Genomic DNA, 16,289 nt, shown 5'->3' with positions numbered 1-16,289 from the left:
CGCTGCTGTGAACCTGAGTCAGCTGGGTGTCCCACAGGAAGGCTGAGTGGTGTGCGCGTGTGCGTGAGTGCTGGCTTCAGAAGGTGTCAGTAACATATCCCAAGTCATGTCCCTGAACCTGGTTGATGCTGGAGTAATCAAACTCCATTTAATTCTGTTTTAAGCATTGATTTCTCCTACAGTATCCTCCTGGAGAAGCTGCAGCCCATGGCCTGGGCAGGTACACTCCTTGCTGGGTAAAGACTGGCTGGATGGCCGGGCCCAGAGAGTGGTGGTGAATGGAGTTACACCCAGCTGGTGACCGGTCATAGTGGTGTTCCCAGGGATCAGTACTGGGGTCAGTCCTGTTTAATACCTTTATTGATGACCTGGCTGAGGGCATTGAATGCACCCTCAGTAAGTTTGCAGGCAACACCAAATTGGGGAGAAGTGTCAATCTGCCTGAGGGTAGGAAGGCCCTGCAGAGGGACCTGGACAGGCTGATCGCTGGGCTGAGGCCAATGGGATGACATTTAACAAGACCAAGTGCTGGGTCCTGCTCTTTGGCCACAACAACCCCACGCAGCGCTGCAGGCTTGGGGCAGAGTGGCTGGAAGGCTGTGCGGAGGGAAAGGACCCGCGGGTGTTGGTCAACGCTCGGCTGAACGTGAGCCAGCAGTGTGCCCAGGTGGCCAAGAAGGCCAACGGCATCCTGGTTGTGTCAGCAGCAGTGCAGCCAGCAGGAGCAGGAGGTGACCGTCCCCTGCACTCAGCTCTGGTGAGGCCGCACCTCAGGGCTGTGCTCAGCGTTGGGCCCCTCACTACCAGAAAGACGTGGAGGCCCTGGAGCGTGTCCAGAGAAGGGCACGGAGCTGTGAGGGGTCTGGAGCACAAGTGTGATGGGGAGCAGCTGAGGGAGCTGGGATTGTTCAGAATGGAGAAGAGGAGGCTCAGGGGAGACCTCATTGCTCTCCACAACGCCCTGACAGGAGGTTGTGGGGAGATGGGGGTCAGTCTTTTCTCCTGGGTTAACAGTGATAGGATGAGAGGGAACGGCCTCAAACTGCTCCAGTGTAGGTTCAGGTTGGATATCAGGAAAAGCAACTCCAAAAGAGTGGTCGGGCACTGGCACAGGATGTCCAAGGAGGTGGTGGAGTCACCATTCCTAGAGGTGTTCAGGAAACGTGGAGATGTGGCACTGAGGGACACGCTCAGTGGGCAAAATTGGTGGTAGGTGGATGGTTGGACTGGATGATCTGAGAAGTCTTTTCCAACCTGAATGACTCTGATTTCCCAGGATGGGACCTGAGAACCTGAGAGCTCTGCTGTGTGTCAGTCCTTGGTTGCTGGAGTTGCACACAGAAAATAACATTGGTAAGTGTATTGAGCTGCAGTGCCTGTTATCCCAAGCACAGCTCTGCCATTTCTGCTTCCCCAGCAGCACATTGCTCTGCTCTGAACGCAGCTCGCCATGCTGTGCAGCAGGGCAGTGTTGGAGCAGAGCTGCTGTGAGTGACCCCGTATGTCTGCGCTCCGCTGCTTTAGACAAGGCTGTCCCCATCTCCTCGGAACACGGCAGCAGGCTGAAGCAGTCACAATCAATGTTAACTCGCAGCGTGGCTTCCATAGGAAAACCACTTCTTCGGGGTCTGAGAACGTCCTCGTTCGGGGCTGTGCACTAGCCCCGGGCAACACAGATCCAATTCCCTCTATTGTTTCATTTCCAACTGAATTCAGCTGAACAAAAGCCTCGTGCATAAGCTGCGCTTCAGGGTGCATCGCTCGGCGTCCTGTCCAAGCCTTCCCCAGCTGCTCCACGCCGGGCGGTGTCAGAGCAGCTCAGCTCACGGGGAATCGCTTTTCCGCAGCCATCCCTTGAGGCAGCGGCACAGAGCTCACGGTCATAGCAGCGGGCGGTGGGACAGCAAGCTCTAATCACCCGGCACGGGGAAAGAGAATTATTTGTGGTGTTGATTTAACTGGTAAAGCGTAGAGCAAAAAGCATCATCGTTCTCAAGCTGAATCTGCAGAGCCCGGGAGAGAGGCACCTCCAAAACAGCCCTAGCTTACCAACGAGCCCGGCTCTTTGTGCTGTGTGCGGTTTAACTGTAACAGTTTTTATTCTCTTAGACCTTCGGGGTGGCTTTATTCCCCGGCTTTCCCAGGACAACGAATACACGCGACTCCACGAGGCAGCGCTGCAGGCGGCGAACACGAAATGGCGGCTGCAGAGACCCCGCCTCCTGATGCATGGCCACTCCCACTGCTTTGCATAACCACGCCCCGCGCTCTCTTCCCCGCTGTCGTTACGTCAGCAGCGTGGTATCCATGGCAACGCCTCAGACGCTGCGCAACCTCCGGCCTGGGCCCCGCCATGGCCGCGCTGTCCGACCCGCAGCAGGAGGAGGATTTCCAGCGCTTCCTCCGCCGCGTGGACGACATCAGTGAGCGGGGCAGCGGGAGGGGAGCGGGCTGGGTGAAACGGACGGGGGAGGGAAGGGGAAATTAAAAACTCCGCGCCCGTCTCTTCCGTGTCGGGTCTCCCCAGGCCGCCTGGTGCAGGGCCTGAGCTCTGCGGACACCGCTGTCCGGGACGGAGCCATCGCCGAGACGGACCGACTGCTCCGGGAGCGGGAGGGCAACGAGCAGAGCACGGCCGCGGTGGACAGGACGGTCATCAACACACGCGTTCCCATACAGGTTTGTGCCCCGCACCCGTGGCCCTGCCTTCTGCACATGGTGCTCGTTCACCTCTTGCCAAGCATAAAAACTCGAACGATGCATAAGGGAACCTCAAAGCCCAGCCAGTGCCACCCCCCGGCCATGGGCAGGGCTGCCCCACACCAGCTCAGGCTGCCCAGGGCCCCATCCCACCTGGCCTTGAGTGCCTGCCAGGGATGGGGCACCCACAGCTCTCTGGGCAGCAGTGCCAGCTCCTCACCGCCCTCTGAGGAAAGGATTGCTTCCTCACATCTCACCTGTTTTAGTTTAGTTTAACATCTGCTCTTTTGTCATTTAAAGCCATTCCCCCTTGTCCTGTCACTATCAGACCATGTAAAAATCCGCTCTCCTTCCTGTGTGTAAGCTCCCTTTGGGTGCTGGAAGACGTATTTCACCAACTTTTCTGTTGCTGTTAAGGATTCTACTGAATTATCCGTGTGCAAATGTGCATGTGCTATATTTTTCTTTTTTTAGGATCCCACAAACGCGGAGGCAGTGCACACAGGTAACGCGATGCTCCCTGCAGCCCTTCGCACTCCTTCTGTGTGCTGTAGCAGAGGTGCAGTGAGGATCACTCTCAGCTTGTTCCATTCCCACTAAAGTGGAGGCAAACTCTTTGGTCACATCTAGAAATGCATTTGTGGCTCATACCATGTGGCTGTGCATGTCCATTGGTGTAGTTTGTTATTGCAGAATGGCCTCCTGTAAAAAGTTGTTCTGAATTCAGAAAGAAACAAATCTCAAGCACAGATGTGACATTCCCCTTCCAGTTTAACTTCTGAAGCATTTCCTTAAGATTTTCTTGTGATGTGGTGCCCAATCCCTGGCGACTTTCAAGGCTGGATCAGGCCCTGGGCAACCTGATGGAGCTGTGGTGTCCCTGTGCATTGCAGGGAGTTGGGCCAGACTGTCTTTAAGGTCCCTTCAAAATCTAAGGATTCTATGGTTCTTTGTAGAGAAATTGCTCAGATGTACCTTAGAAATGACTTTCTTTTTCTCATCTGCAGTTTGATTTTTAATAAAGTGAATTTTTCTTTTTTAATTTTTCCTAACAAAAATGCCACCAACTCTCCTCCTGGCTCCAAGAGGGCTTCCTGGCTGCTTTGGAGAAAGATGCAAAAGAAAGAGCTAAACGAAGGAAGAGAAATGAACGCTTAGCAAATGGTAATCACCAGGGGCTCTTCCAGCTAATGCCTTCAGGAGGTACCTAGCTGGCATGGTTTGAGATGTGTCACTGCATCGGGACAAAAAAAAATGCCAAAGGGTTACTTGGAATGTGTGTGTATTGTTCTACAGCTCTGAAGGAGAAGGGAAATGATGCCTTCAGGAAAGGGGACTACAACACAGCAGCCCAGAGGTACACTGACGGCCTGCAGAAGCTGAAGGACAAGCCAGAGCTGTACACCAACAGAGCACAGGTCAGTGTGGGAGCGACCTGCTGGCGTGCCGACCAGCATACTGCTCTCAGTGTTCTGTTAGTGGCACAGGTCCCGAAAAGGATGGTTCTGCTTCCTGCGGGAGTTTCACAAAAGGCAATAGGTGTTGCTTTACACCGAGGCTTAGAAAAGGGACTTTGTTGGCTGTATTTCAGGCCTACCTGAAGATGCATGAATATGGAAAAGCCATTGGTGATTGTGAGTGGGCATTAAAGGTACGTTCAGCATGCTGCTCTGTGGTCAGGTCGAGTGTTTGTGTGCGGCTGACAATAAGGAGATGGCGTGCCAATGGAAGTGGGAATATGTTGGGTGGGGGGGGAGATATTTGAAGTTTCTAAAGTCTTTGTGTAAAATTCCTTTTTTAACACAGTGCAATGCAAAATTCATTAAAGCCTATTTTCTAATGGGGAAAGCTCACCTGGCGCTTAAGCACTACGATGAGGTGAGTTGACTAAATCACTTCTGTTAGACGATTTCTGTGATTTTGATGTGATGTTGTGGGTGAAAGGGACTGATTTGTTGTGTTTTGCATCAGACAAATGAAAGTACATGGAGCTTGAGAGAAATTCTGCCCTGCAAAGACAAATAATTCTAAAATCTGGTCTTCTTTCTACCTCTGGTGTCCGATCTGGTGGTTTGCGCAGAATGTGCGGCAGCTGCACTCTGTCAGCCTGCAGGCAGTCCTGTGCTCAATGCCCACGCTTTATCTGGTGGGGATTTGTCGCCACTTGGCGACAAATGAGCAAAATGTTTTTCCTCTCTTCTATCCTAAATCGCTCTATGCAGCGGTGTTATTAAACTACAGCGCAATAAGTAATGATTGTATGTGGCCTCTGAAGGGGAAAACCTCCCTGCATTTTGGGTTAAGTGAACTGTTAGGACAAAAGATGCTAATGGGAGCAATAGCGTTTCTTTTTCTTTCTGTGGTGCTGTATGTCAAACAGAAGATTCAATTCCACATTCATGTCTGGAGTACTGATGGAAGCTAAAAACTGTTAAAATAATGGAATATCAAAACTTTGGTTTGCCTCGTTTGGTAAATCTTATTCCTCAGACTTCTACAGTCCTGTAGGCCAGGAACTGACAGCCAGGGATGGTAGCACCTCCCCATTCCTCTTTGAAAATAAGAGCCTGTTTCTTTTCTGAGTTTAGTCCAGGCAGTGTTACCAGAAGCTCTTACAGATCGATCCCCAGAAGGAAAGTTTATTTCAAGGTAAGGAGTGTCAGTTTTGATACTCTTGTCACTTGGTTTCTGATAAGAATGTTTTGCTAACTTACTTTGATTTCTTTTGTTTTCTAAGATTGCATGAATGAGGTTAACTTGGAGGAAAAAAGAATGCAAGAGGAAGACAGAGCGATGAAGGCATTTCAGTCTGGAAAACATGCAGCTCTGTCTGTAAAAGAACTGCTGCAGAAACTTGACAGGCCTGACCAGAATATCCTCTACTATACAGGAGGGATCCAAGTTCTGACAGGAGCCGTGAAAGAGTGTGAGTGCTTGATGCAAGGCTTGTTGTCCATGGGGAGTTGTAACTCGGAGGATGAATGCAACTGTGGTGGTTTTTAAAGGACCAAAAGGCCATTCCTCTGTTAAAAAAATAGAACAAATGATGTTTGCTATTTCAACATTTACATACAGTAGATGTTTCCATATGTTGTTTTTTTTTTTAAATAACTAAACCAATTCAGTAGGTTAGCTGTTGATACTTCTTAAGTATTTGAACATTTCATAGAACCATAGAACAGCTCAGGTTGGAGGGGACCTTAAGGCCCACCCAGTGCCACCCCCCGGCCACGGGCAGGGCTGCCCCCCACCAGCTCAGGCTGCCCAGGGCCCCATCCCACCTGGCCTTGAGTGCCTGCAGGGATGGGGCACCCACAGCTCTCTGGGCAGCAGTGCCAGCGCCTCACCGCCCTCTGAGGAAAGGATTGCTTCCTCACCTCTATCTGACATCTCCCCTCTTTCAGTTTAAAGCCATTCCTCCTTGTCCTGTCACTATCACTTAAGTGGTCTGAAATTAGTTTTGAAAAGTTTGCGATTCTCTGTTGAACAATATTGATTTGCAAAGCCAGTCTCCTGCTTAAGTCCTCATAAAAACCCTTGAACATGAAGTCAATCATTCTTCACCACACCAGGCATTAATTAGAGTGGTCTTCTGCTTCAAAGCTGTTTCTACTTCAAGTGCTCTTGAAGGTTTTCCCCTCTTTTCACAATGCAAATGTCCTTTCCCCAAAGCTGTTGATCCAGTGACCTTTTCCTTCAACGCTGTGTTGCAGCGGAGCAGGTGTCTGCCTTCACCATGGTTCATCGGCCAGATGGCTCACAGAGCTGACACGTTTCTCTCTGCTTCTTTTCAGGCACTGAGCAAACTTTATTTAGAACAAACAATGGGTTCAGTATCATCAATGACAACGAGGTCGTAAGACGGTAAGAGCTCTCCAGAAGAGAACAGTAGCACGTTACAGCATGAGGAAGTGACAATGTTGTTTTCAAGAAACTCAATCACCTCACGAAATGCAGATGAAATGATCACAAGATAATGGAATAACTGTTTGTAATGTCTGAATAGACTGACTTGTATCTGGCCCAAACAAACAGGCTCTCTTGGATGCCGTGGACAACTCATGAGTTTCTGCTTCTGTCTCTGATCTCCTGTTTCTGTGCAGTTCCCCTGTCTCTAATGGTGAGAGCAAGACTGAAAGCTTACTGCAAAAGAATAGCTGATGTAAAAGCATAGTTGCTTTAAGTATGTCTGGCTGGACATCAGTAAATATCTCGCCTCAGCTCTGCAATGTAACCTGTAAAACTCCTCTGTCCTGTAATCAAGGAGGAGGATTCCCTCTGGGACCTGTGTCTTCTGCTGCTGCATGTTCTGGGCAGCCATTGGATTGTGTTTTGGTAATCAAGAAACAAATCTAATTCAATTGCTTTCTAAACTTTGTCCTGTAAGGGATCTCTTGCCTGAATGTGTATTTGAGTAAGGTTCAGGAAGATAGATGATAGACGCAAGCAATATCCATAGAAAAGATGTGATCTGAAAATTTTGCACAACTGAGTTGGTTCAGAACAGTGTGATCAGGTTGGAAAAGGGAAGAGCTGTTCTTCTGCTGCCGTGTGCTTCCAGATTTGCACCAAGCTCTCACACCCTGGCTCTCCATGGGCGTGTCAAACTGAATGCATTACTTGTGCTGCATACTGAGTGTGTGGGGTCAGTGTGTGCTGAGAGTGGTGTAGGTTCAGTAAAACATCAGTCTGACATTGGAGGAGGTCGTCTGGAAAACACATCTGGTTAAACATCTAAGAACATTTAACTAATGAGCTGTTATGAGAGCTTATGGGCTTAAGTGTTAGTATGGCAGATCCTCATTGCTGTGAGGCTTTCCCGATGTTTCCAGCCAAACAGCTAGCCCTCATTGTTTCATCTGCCCTGGGTTCCTTTTGCAAGCTAACGTTTCTCATTTAGGGGCTTCTGCGCGGAGAAAAAGAGCGCTGCTGAAGTGGATCTTTCTGTTTCTCTTCTCTCCCTTTGGCAAGCTGTCTGCACTGGGAATGGTAAAACTGTGATCAACATTAGTCATTGTTCATGTTCTGCTAATATGGCACACACTGGGTCTAAGATTGTTGTTTGGCATGAGCATCTCTATCCCAGAGCGCTTGGGTCTAGGCCTTACTGTCAGGCCTATTCTGCTGGGTGGTACTTCAGCACGGGGCTGAGTTTCCAGGCTATTTCTGTGTGCATCTTACATATACTGAAGGGGCAGAAGGCCAATTCCCTGTGATTATTGCTGCCTCTTATGATAACATCACGTTCATTTTGTCTTTTTTAAGCAGTTCTACCTGTAAAAAGCAGAAGTGCTGTTAGAGAAAGGTGAATTCCACTGGCGTTGGCATTAAGGGGTCATTGGTTGGGTATTTCTTGCCTCTGTTTCTCTGAGGTTTGCAGGGAGGTTGGGGGTGGGTTGGGAGCAGTGAAGTGGTGCAGACTGCCACAGGGAAAATACAGAGTGCTTGGTGCCTGCACCTGTGTTGTTGACTTATGTGTCACTGGGTCCAGCTGATGCACGAGGGAATGTGTAGTTAGTGAGAGCAGGAGTGATGATGGGGATTTCATCACCTGTGACATCGTGCTTAGATTCCTTCTTTTTCCAGAAGAAAATCAGCGGCTGCTGTTGACTCACACTGATGTGAATGCACAGCTGTCGAAACTGCTGTGTTCTGGTGTACTGGAGATCCAAAAGGAGACGCTGGCACTAATCGCTCTCTACTCAGATAATGAGAATGGGAGGAGACTGCTGGTCAGGCACCAGGATCTATCCAGGTAAGAGATGCAACTGTAATTCCATAGAGGTCCCTTAACCCTGGTCTCAGAGGTCCGAAGTTCGCTCCACTAGCCCTGAGCAGGAGCACCAAGTGGGTGACAGGCTTCCAAAAGGGACGTCGTGACATTGAGACCTCTGCCGTAGGCCAAGGTGTGCAAAAGTGGGAGTCATGTGTATGGAAAAAGCAAACTTTGTACCTGGAGGTGTCTGTGAAACTAAGCAGAAGGGGTTTCTTTGTGAACAAATGTAACTTTGAAGCATAGTTATGGTTTTTAAACCAGTAAGGGTGTGTGTCTAGTACTTCAGCAAGAACTTAACAATGTTGCCTCTTGATAACTCATGCTTTCAAGCTGCTGCTCTCTCCTCATCAGGCAATTAGCATTTATAATGAGTCAGTGTTGCCGAGGCTCACTGAGTAGAGAATTAAAAAGCCTCTTACCTCTTTGCTCTTGTCCTTCCATTTCCTTCATAGAATGGTTTGGGTTGGTTGCTATAGGCAGGGACACCTCCCCCTAGACCAGGTTGCTCGCAGCCCCATCCAGCCTGGCCTTGAATGCTTCCAGGGAGGGGGCATTCTCAACATCACTGGGCAACGTGTTCCAGTGTCTCACCACCCTCACAGTAAATAATTTCTTCCTGATATGTAGTCTAAATCTACCCTCTTTCAGTTTACAGCCATTTCCTAGTTAAACTGTTAAGCAGAGGAGAAATTTTTAACGTGCTACTTTGCACTAAAAGGTTTAAACCAATGGATGAACAGAACAGATTCTCCAACAGATGTGTGCACTTCACTATGTTATATACAACTTCCATCCCAAGTCCTGTAAGGCTTTTTGGTTAGAACCCACCCACTCACCCCCAAAGACTGTTGGGTTTGCTCAGCACATCCTTCTAAACCACGCAGTCATCACCAGTGATCTTCCCTGTAAGTGTCTTTTATAATTAGGCCAAAGCTGACATACAGTTTTTATTTTTTGTCTCTTTTTTCTATTAATAACAGATGGCTGCAGATATTGGTGACGTTCGTCAACAGTACTGATGCCAGGGCTAGCAGTGCCATGAGTATACTGTCGGATTTAATTCAAGAGGAAAAGTAACTTGCACTTTTTCAGTTTTTTAATAAGTTGCATTAGTAAATACTAAGTGACCTTGTGATAGAGGCTGCCAGCCTTCTTTGATATTTTACCTTCTTTACTCAGTTTACCTTCTCTGTATGTTGCTGTTGTGTTGCTTTTCTCTGTTTGTTTGTTGTTTTTTATGTTCTAAAGCTCTGACTGTTCAAACATAGCTTTCTTTATCCTCAACAGGTTCACAGCCCAGTGTCGCCTCACGTTTTCTACAGCTGTTTTACCGTTGTTCACTCAACTGCTGGTATGAGAGGTCTTAATTCTGTTTCCAACACATTCTTCTGGTACATGTCTTGTGACAACTCCCGCTAGTATCTAAAGGGGCTGTAAGAGGGAAGGAGATGGACTTTTTAGCAGAGTCTCTTGTGACAGGACAAGGGGAAATGGCTTCAGGCTAAAAGAGGGGAGATTCAGACTGGAGATAAGGAAGAAGGTTTGGCAATAAGGGCGGTGAGGCACTGGCACAGGTTGCCCAGAGAGGCGGTGGTGCCCCGTCCCTGCAGACAGCCAAGGTCAGGCTGGACGGGGCTGTGAGCACTGATGGAGCTGTGGGTGTCCCTGTGCACTGCAGGGAGTGGCACCAGGTGGCCCTGATGGGTCCCTTCCAACTCAAACCATTCTATGATGGAATCTTCTATGGAAGATTCCGAAATCTCAGTCGGAGAGATAGGAACACCCGTATGTTGTCATCAAATACTACTTTTCTGAAAGAGTGGTCAGGCGCTGGAATGAGCTGCCCAGGGAGGTGGTGGAGTCACCGACCCTGGAGATGTTCAAGAAACGTTTAGATGCTGTGTTGAGGGATATGGTTTAGTGGGGCTATATTGGTGGTAGGTGGATGGTTGGACTGGATGATCTTGTCAGTCTTTTCCTACCTTGGTGATTCTATGATTCTATGATTTATTCTTACTTTGTTCTTCTGCTCTTCTGTTTTTAGACCTCAGCCAAGCTGGTGGACCAGGCAGCCCTTGCGCGTTGCATTGGCATCATGGGGAACCTGTGTGCAGATGCAACCATCCGAGCACAGATGGCTGAGTACAAAGAATGCTGGCAAGCCTGCTTACAGCTGGTGGTAAGGAGGCTTGGTGGCTCCCTACAGCAGTGTTTTCATCCCTGCACTGAACCTCTGAACTGATAACACTTTTCTCTCCTTTGTGCATAGGATGGATGTGCTGATGTTGGCACACCCAAATATCAGGAGTGTGTGTTTGCAGTTCTGGGCCTGATGATGAACTTACTGCTTGAATCAAATGCCATCATCCAGGTAGACAAGACCTGAGACATTCTTTGGTAGCTTTCTGGTTGTGATTGCTTCCTTGGCAATTCAGAATTTTTGGAGCAGTTGGAGCATCTTCCTTCCTTGTTACTGTAAATGGGCCCCATTAAATTTCTGCAGCTAATTGGGAACATTTTGATAGAATGAGAGAGAGAATGGCCACAGAACAGCGCAAGCCTTGCGGTCTGTACCAGGAGAGGAGCATGACTGCACTGTGTGGATGTAGAGCCCTCTTTCACAACAAATGTGCTATGGCACTCCTAAGGCTCCAATATTAGATTTTGCTGATGTTTGGTTAATTGTTAGTTTTTGTTGGTGTTTAAGGTTACCAGTAAGGGTCCTTGACAATTCAAATAAGCTAAGAAGCAGAAGAATGTAAGAAATGTCCATTAGCACCTCCATGTTTGATGTCTAGATGTGGTACTGAGGTGGACAGTTGGACTTGGTGATCCTAGAGGGCTTTTCCAACCGTAACACTTCTATCATTCACACACAGAGACATTCTTTTGACAAAAATGCAGGGTAAGGCATAGATGGCACCATGCCATCGTGGTGCAAATGGTTTGTATTGCATCAGTCTCCAAATCTGGGATGTTCTTGGGTGTTTGGTACATCCCAAAATTATTTTAAACTGAAGAAACACTAAAAAAGAAAAACTGCTGAAGAGTTAGTAACTTAGGGCCACGTGTGTCCCCATCTCTGTTTGTAACATAGAATAATTTGTTTGTTCACGCATTTCTGCTTGAATGCTTTCTGGCAATCAGCTGTTCCTGAGTTCTTGGCGTTGTTTTGCAGTGCCTTGCTGTGGATATAAGTGGCAGATGCATGTCTCTCCTCAGGGATCAGGATGGAAGAATTGTGACAGTAAGTAGACATCTCTGGACTAAGAAAAGATTGCATCACTCAATCGGACCTGAGTACTTCAGTGCCAACTCCTGTCCTGTGCAAGCCTTGTGGAAGCCTCTCCATTAGGTGGTGAAGCCTAAAACTAATGTTGAGTAATAGTAGTAGTAACAAAAAAAAATACGCCACTTGGATTATTTGATATTCTGGTAGGAGAATATCTCTCTGGCAGGAGATTTTCAGTGTTTTCTTGAAACCTACAAAGTAGAAGCCTGTACAAATCATTTCATCCTTTGGATACTTTTCAGTAGAAAACATTAAATCAATCTGGAAGCAAAGGAGCAAGAACAGTTTGGGTGTTTAACAGCTGTTCCTTTTTATAGTTCCTGTTGTGAATCATTCCTAGGACATTGTACTCCTACTAATGGTGTGTAACTCCCACATACAGTAATTATTCAAGCCAAATAGGTGGAAGCAGATGTGGTCTCAGCTGAGAGTCTCTTCACCTTTCTGAACTCACATGAACTGTTCTGATCTGTTTTATGAGCAATTAGAGACTCAATGTCGTCACTAGTGGTATTTGTTTCAATAAATAAGTATGCAGGGAGTGTTCTGACCATACTGTGATCTCACCTCCCTCTATATAGGAATCTTTAGAAGCGGTGTGGAGCTCACTTTCCAGTAAGTGACAAAAAAAAAGCCACGTCCTAAAGATGTCCTTCATTATATTTCTGTAAACTTCTCCTTTTGTCTCTTGAATGGCTTTGGGTTTGTTCTGCCATCTGCGAAACCAAAATAATTTGAAAACTCCTTAAATAAAGTTGTCTGTACAAATAAATGTCTTTTTTTTTTTTTGCTTTTTTTCTCCCACACTTTTCTTACTTAGAGAGCCATCGGAGTGCTGAGTCGCATCCTGGCAGCATCCTCACTGGCAGTAGAAGAAGTAGTGAAAGGAGGAGTGGTGAAGAAAATGATCAAATTCTTGAAGGTAAGTTAATTCCACTGACTTCACTTGATTTTTCTTTTTGTAGTCCCTAAAGAAAACCTAACTTGCCCCTGCATTCAGCCTCCTTTCTGAAGGCCAGTCACTCTGCTCGTGTTTGCATCCATTCCATCAGAGTAACAGGGTTCTCTAGCACAGTTTTAAGAAGCTTGGAGCATAACTGCTGCCTTGTAGTCCATATCCCAAATTTTTCAGTTGTTTCTGCATGAGCCAGATGTCCCTACAACTCTACTTGTGGAGATCTGCAAATGCAGGAATCAGCTACTGCAGACTCCGTTGCAGGATTAAGGCTTAAATTAGGGATGATCAAATCTGGACCATTGAAAGGCAATGGAGCCCTTTGCCCTGATGACCAGTGAGTGCTGAATCAGGCTAGGGAGAAATGTATCCCTAAGTATGTACATGTAATAGTCTGTAGGCGCTGTTCAGCTGTGTGTCTGTGCAGCTAGTGGGATATGTGTCCACGCAGCCTGGTGCAGATGACACAGACTTGCCATCCTGCAGATTAAATCAGCCTAAAAAAAGTTGTGACAGTCTAGCTCTTGTAACTAGCAAGCACCAGAGCTGACTGAAAGAAACTGAGCTCCAGAGAATGAGAGAATTCTGTATGCGTGCTACTGGCAGGGAAGAGAGGTTTCTCTTCTATTTTTCAGTATCTGTTCATCCTGAGGTCTTTATCTGGGATAAGGAATAACTGTATCCATGGTACCTAAACTGTTTAGTAACCTTGAGTAAGTTGGGCCATGAACTGTATGTTTATTAGTGTACACTATATTCTGATCCAAATCTAGGCTGGAGGACAGATCACATCCAATTACGCTATAAAGACTCTTTCCATCTGCACAAGAAGTAGCAGACAAGCCCAAGAAGAGCTGGTAAAGTCAGATAAAAGTAAGTGACAGCTTCACTAATTAGAGACAGAATGCAGAGAAGTGATCTCAGCGTCATCCATGTACCTTCTTCCCTTCTAGGACAACTAAACTCTTGTTTTACTCTTGCAAGACTTCTGTCATGTTTTCTAAGTAATGTGAGATGGTTCTTAATGAGCCTTAGTGTGTGTGGATGGAAACATGTGCATTGCATAGCAAGCTTGAGTTAGAGAAACTGCCCATTAACTTTCATAAAATGGTTTGAAATACTTTTTTTGGGAGGCCAGAAATCTTTGAAAATAGTACTTCTGGAAATACGACCTGGTTTCTGTTACACTTCAGAAGTTGGTGGCTGAAAGATGAAGCTATATTTAGACAGCTGAATTCCAGAGGCTGGAGTTGCTTACAGTTTCCTTCAACTTATGTGTGGATATTTGACCTCATATTAAAAGGAAATGGGTGAGGAGGTGGATTGCCAGTATCAGACGGGTGGGTGTCTCGGTGTATTTGAGTTACTAATATTTGCTCTAGTTGTGTGGTATAACACTACTTAGATTGCTTTAAAATCCACATTCAATTAATGCTTATGTAATTACAATGGAGAATACTTAAGTGCGATCTAAATGGTTGAACCTGTCAAGAAATTGTCAGCTCGTGTAGTTCTATTTGAACCCAAAGGATTTACACTCATTAAAAGCCTCTCAGAGCATCATATTCCTTTTGTACACCCAAATTACTTTCACTGTCATCTGCAGATGAAGCTTCCATTTCCTCAGATAGCAAGAGCAATTCTCTCTCATTGTTTTCACCAAAACTCTGGATATTCATCTTGTGAAAAGTCACTATTTTTGTCATCATTTTGCCAACCCAGACATTGCTCTGCTGCTAGGAGATTCATTCCTGTTGGAATCAAGGTATAAAACCCATCACAGTGCAAGATCTCTTAGTCAGCAAGCAGCATCAGTGGCACATTTAGATTTAGGGGAATGTGTAACAAATGGAGAAACACAAAGTCTGTGCTGGAGAACCTCATGGTGTGTAGATTCAGTTTGCTGAGACAGATGTCTAGACGTGTGAAGCAGAGAAAGCTTATGGCATCCTGAACCTGGCAAAGCAGTACATTTGGTCTTCCAGGTTTTCTAGGAAAATACCTCCCCATGGAACAGTGCTGGGGGTTCTGCTCTAGAGTTCAGATAAAAGCAGCAGAAGATGCTCTTCATTGCAGGGCAGTTGGACTAGATGACCTCGAATGGTCCCTTCCGAGTCAAAGGATTCTATGATATCAGTGCTATTTGAGCAAGTGTGGATGCACTGTGTACAAGAAATCTTTCTTGTTCACAGAGTTCAGCGTGCTGCTGAAGCTCTTGGACTCGGAGAATGAAATGATTGTGGGAAATGCTGCTTTCTGCCTTGGCCAGTGCCTCGTCGTTCCTGGAGCAGCGACATCCTTACTGAATTCCAACATTGTGATGGTTCTGTTGAAACACGCTGGTGGTGATGCTGCGAGAACTTCAGTGCAGGAGAATGCAGCAATTGCTCTGGGGAAGCTATGTGTTGCAGAACCAAGGTATAGCAAAAAAAAAACAAAAAAAAAACCACCAAAACCAGTGGAAACAAAACACTGTTGTTCTCCTGCATCATCCAGTTGTTACTTGTTGGTAATTCTTGGAAAACTGACAGGTGAACCTATGTGGGAAATGGAACATGGTGGGGGGAGGAAAATGGGGAATCCTGTAACACCAAACCAGTGTAGGTCAATTCCATTCAGAGAGGCAGCAGGTAGAGGGCAGCTGAGCAGCTTGTCTAACTGTCCTATGGAATGTCACTCTTCCTCCAGCTGTAATTCCCACTTGCTGCACTGTCTGCCCCATCCCGCTTTAGGATTTTTTGTTTCACTCACTCCAGTTGCTTCCAGGAGCTCATTTTGCATTGTTTCGTGTTACTTGTGCTGGAAGAATGGACAGAGGAAGAGTTATGTTAAGCTTGTAGAGGTCAGAAATGAGAGCACAACAGAAGTATAAATGTCAGCACAGAATGTCTGTGCTGCTGCCTGCCAGGAGCGTGCCAAGCCCCAGCTAGCTGCACGCTGCCAGATGGACACAGAGCTGCGTTCTTGTTAAAGAAGTGAGTTCCAGCACATTACTGTACCTCCTGAACCACTGCAGAAAGCAAAGGGTAATGCAAAGGATAATGCTGAAGTTCCAGAAGTGCCTGGCATCTCTTGGAGCTCCCAAATGAGCAGGAAAGGATCTGCTCTGAGCTCTGCAAAACACTGCTGAGATGTGAAAGGGAAACACCTTCTTTGGTTTGCTCTGTTGGTTTGGAATGTCACCTCTCTGAACAATTGTCAAGTGTTATTTGGAACTTTGGCTTTCCTTTTTGTGGGGGATAGTAATTTAGAAACCTTTTGTCACGTTACTTCAGGAGGAATTAACACATTAAATGTCCCTGATGGTTTGGTCAGGGGGTATAGCAGAGGGTGGGAGCTTAAAAATCTTGTTGCTAGTCACTTCCCATCCTCAGCAACCTTTCCCTTTGTCTTTTCAGGCATATTTTTCAACTGCGGGAGCTCAATGGCATGGCCATCCTGAACTCCTCTATGAAATACGTGCACAGCTCCTGACATCTCCCAGAGAGCTTTGATAAATGCTGTTAATATCCCTTGCTGTTCCGTGTTTTCCTCTTTTCTTAATAAAGCTAATTCAAAGCAGATAA

At 46.6% G+C, this 16,289-nt stretch overlaps 1 protein-coding gene across 1 annotated transcript; it reads left to right on the top strand.

Moving 5' to 3' along the window:
- On the top strand, window positions 2,293-16,289 carry TTC12 (tetratricopeptide repeat domain 12). Its single transcript, XM_021376006.1, is given in 22 exon segments — window positions 2,293-2,346; window positions 2,348-2,423; window positions 2,528-2,679; window positions 3,175-3,205; window positions 3,787-3,864; window positions 3,997-4,118; window positions 4,292-4,351; window positions 4,507-4,578; window positions 5,289-5,349; window positions 5,438-5,626; window positions 6,495-6,564; window positions 7,601-7,689; window positions 8,287-8,455; window positions 9,457-9,549; window positions 9,764-9,827; window positions 10,521-10,655; window positions 10,746-10,847; window positions 11,655-11,723; window positions 12,589-12,690; window positions 13,497-13,596; window positions 14,916-15,141; window positions 16,122-16,289. Coding segments are annotated over 22 exon segments (2,175 nt in total). The 5' UTR covers window positions 2,293-2,307; the 3' UTR covers window positions 16,198-16,289.

This window comes from Numida meleagris, chromosome 23, assembly GCF_002078875.1.
Source record: "Numida meleagris isolate 19003 breed g44 Domestic line chromosome 23, NumMel1.0, whole genome shotgun sequence".
Lineage (NCBI taxonomy): Eukaryota > Metazoa > Chordata > Aves > Galliformes > Numididae > Numida > Numida meleagris.
Note: the sequence above shows the minus strand (reverse complement) of the source record. Positions and strands in the feature narration are given on the sequence as shown.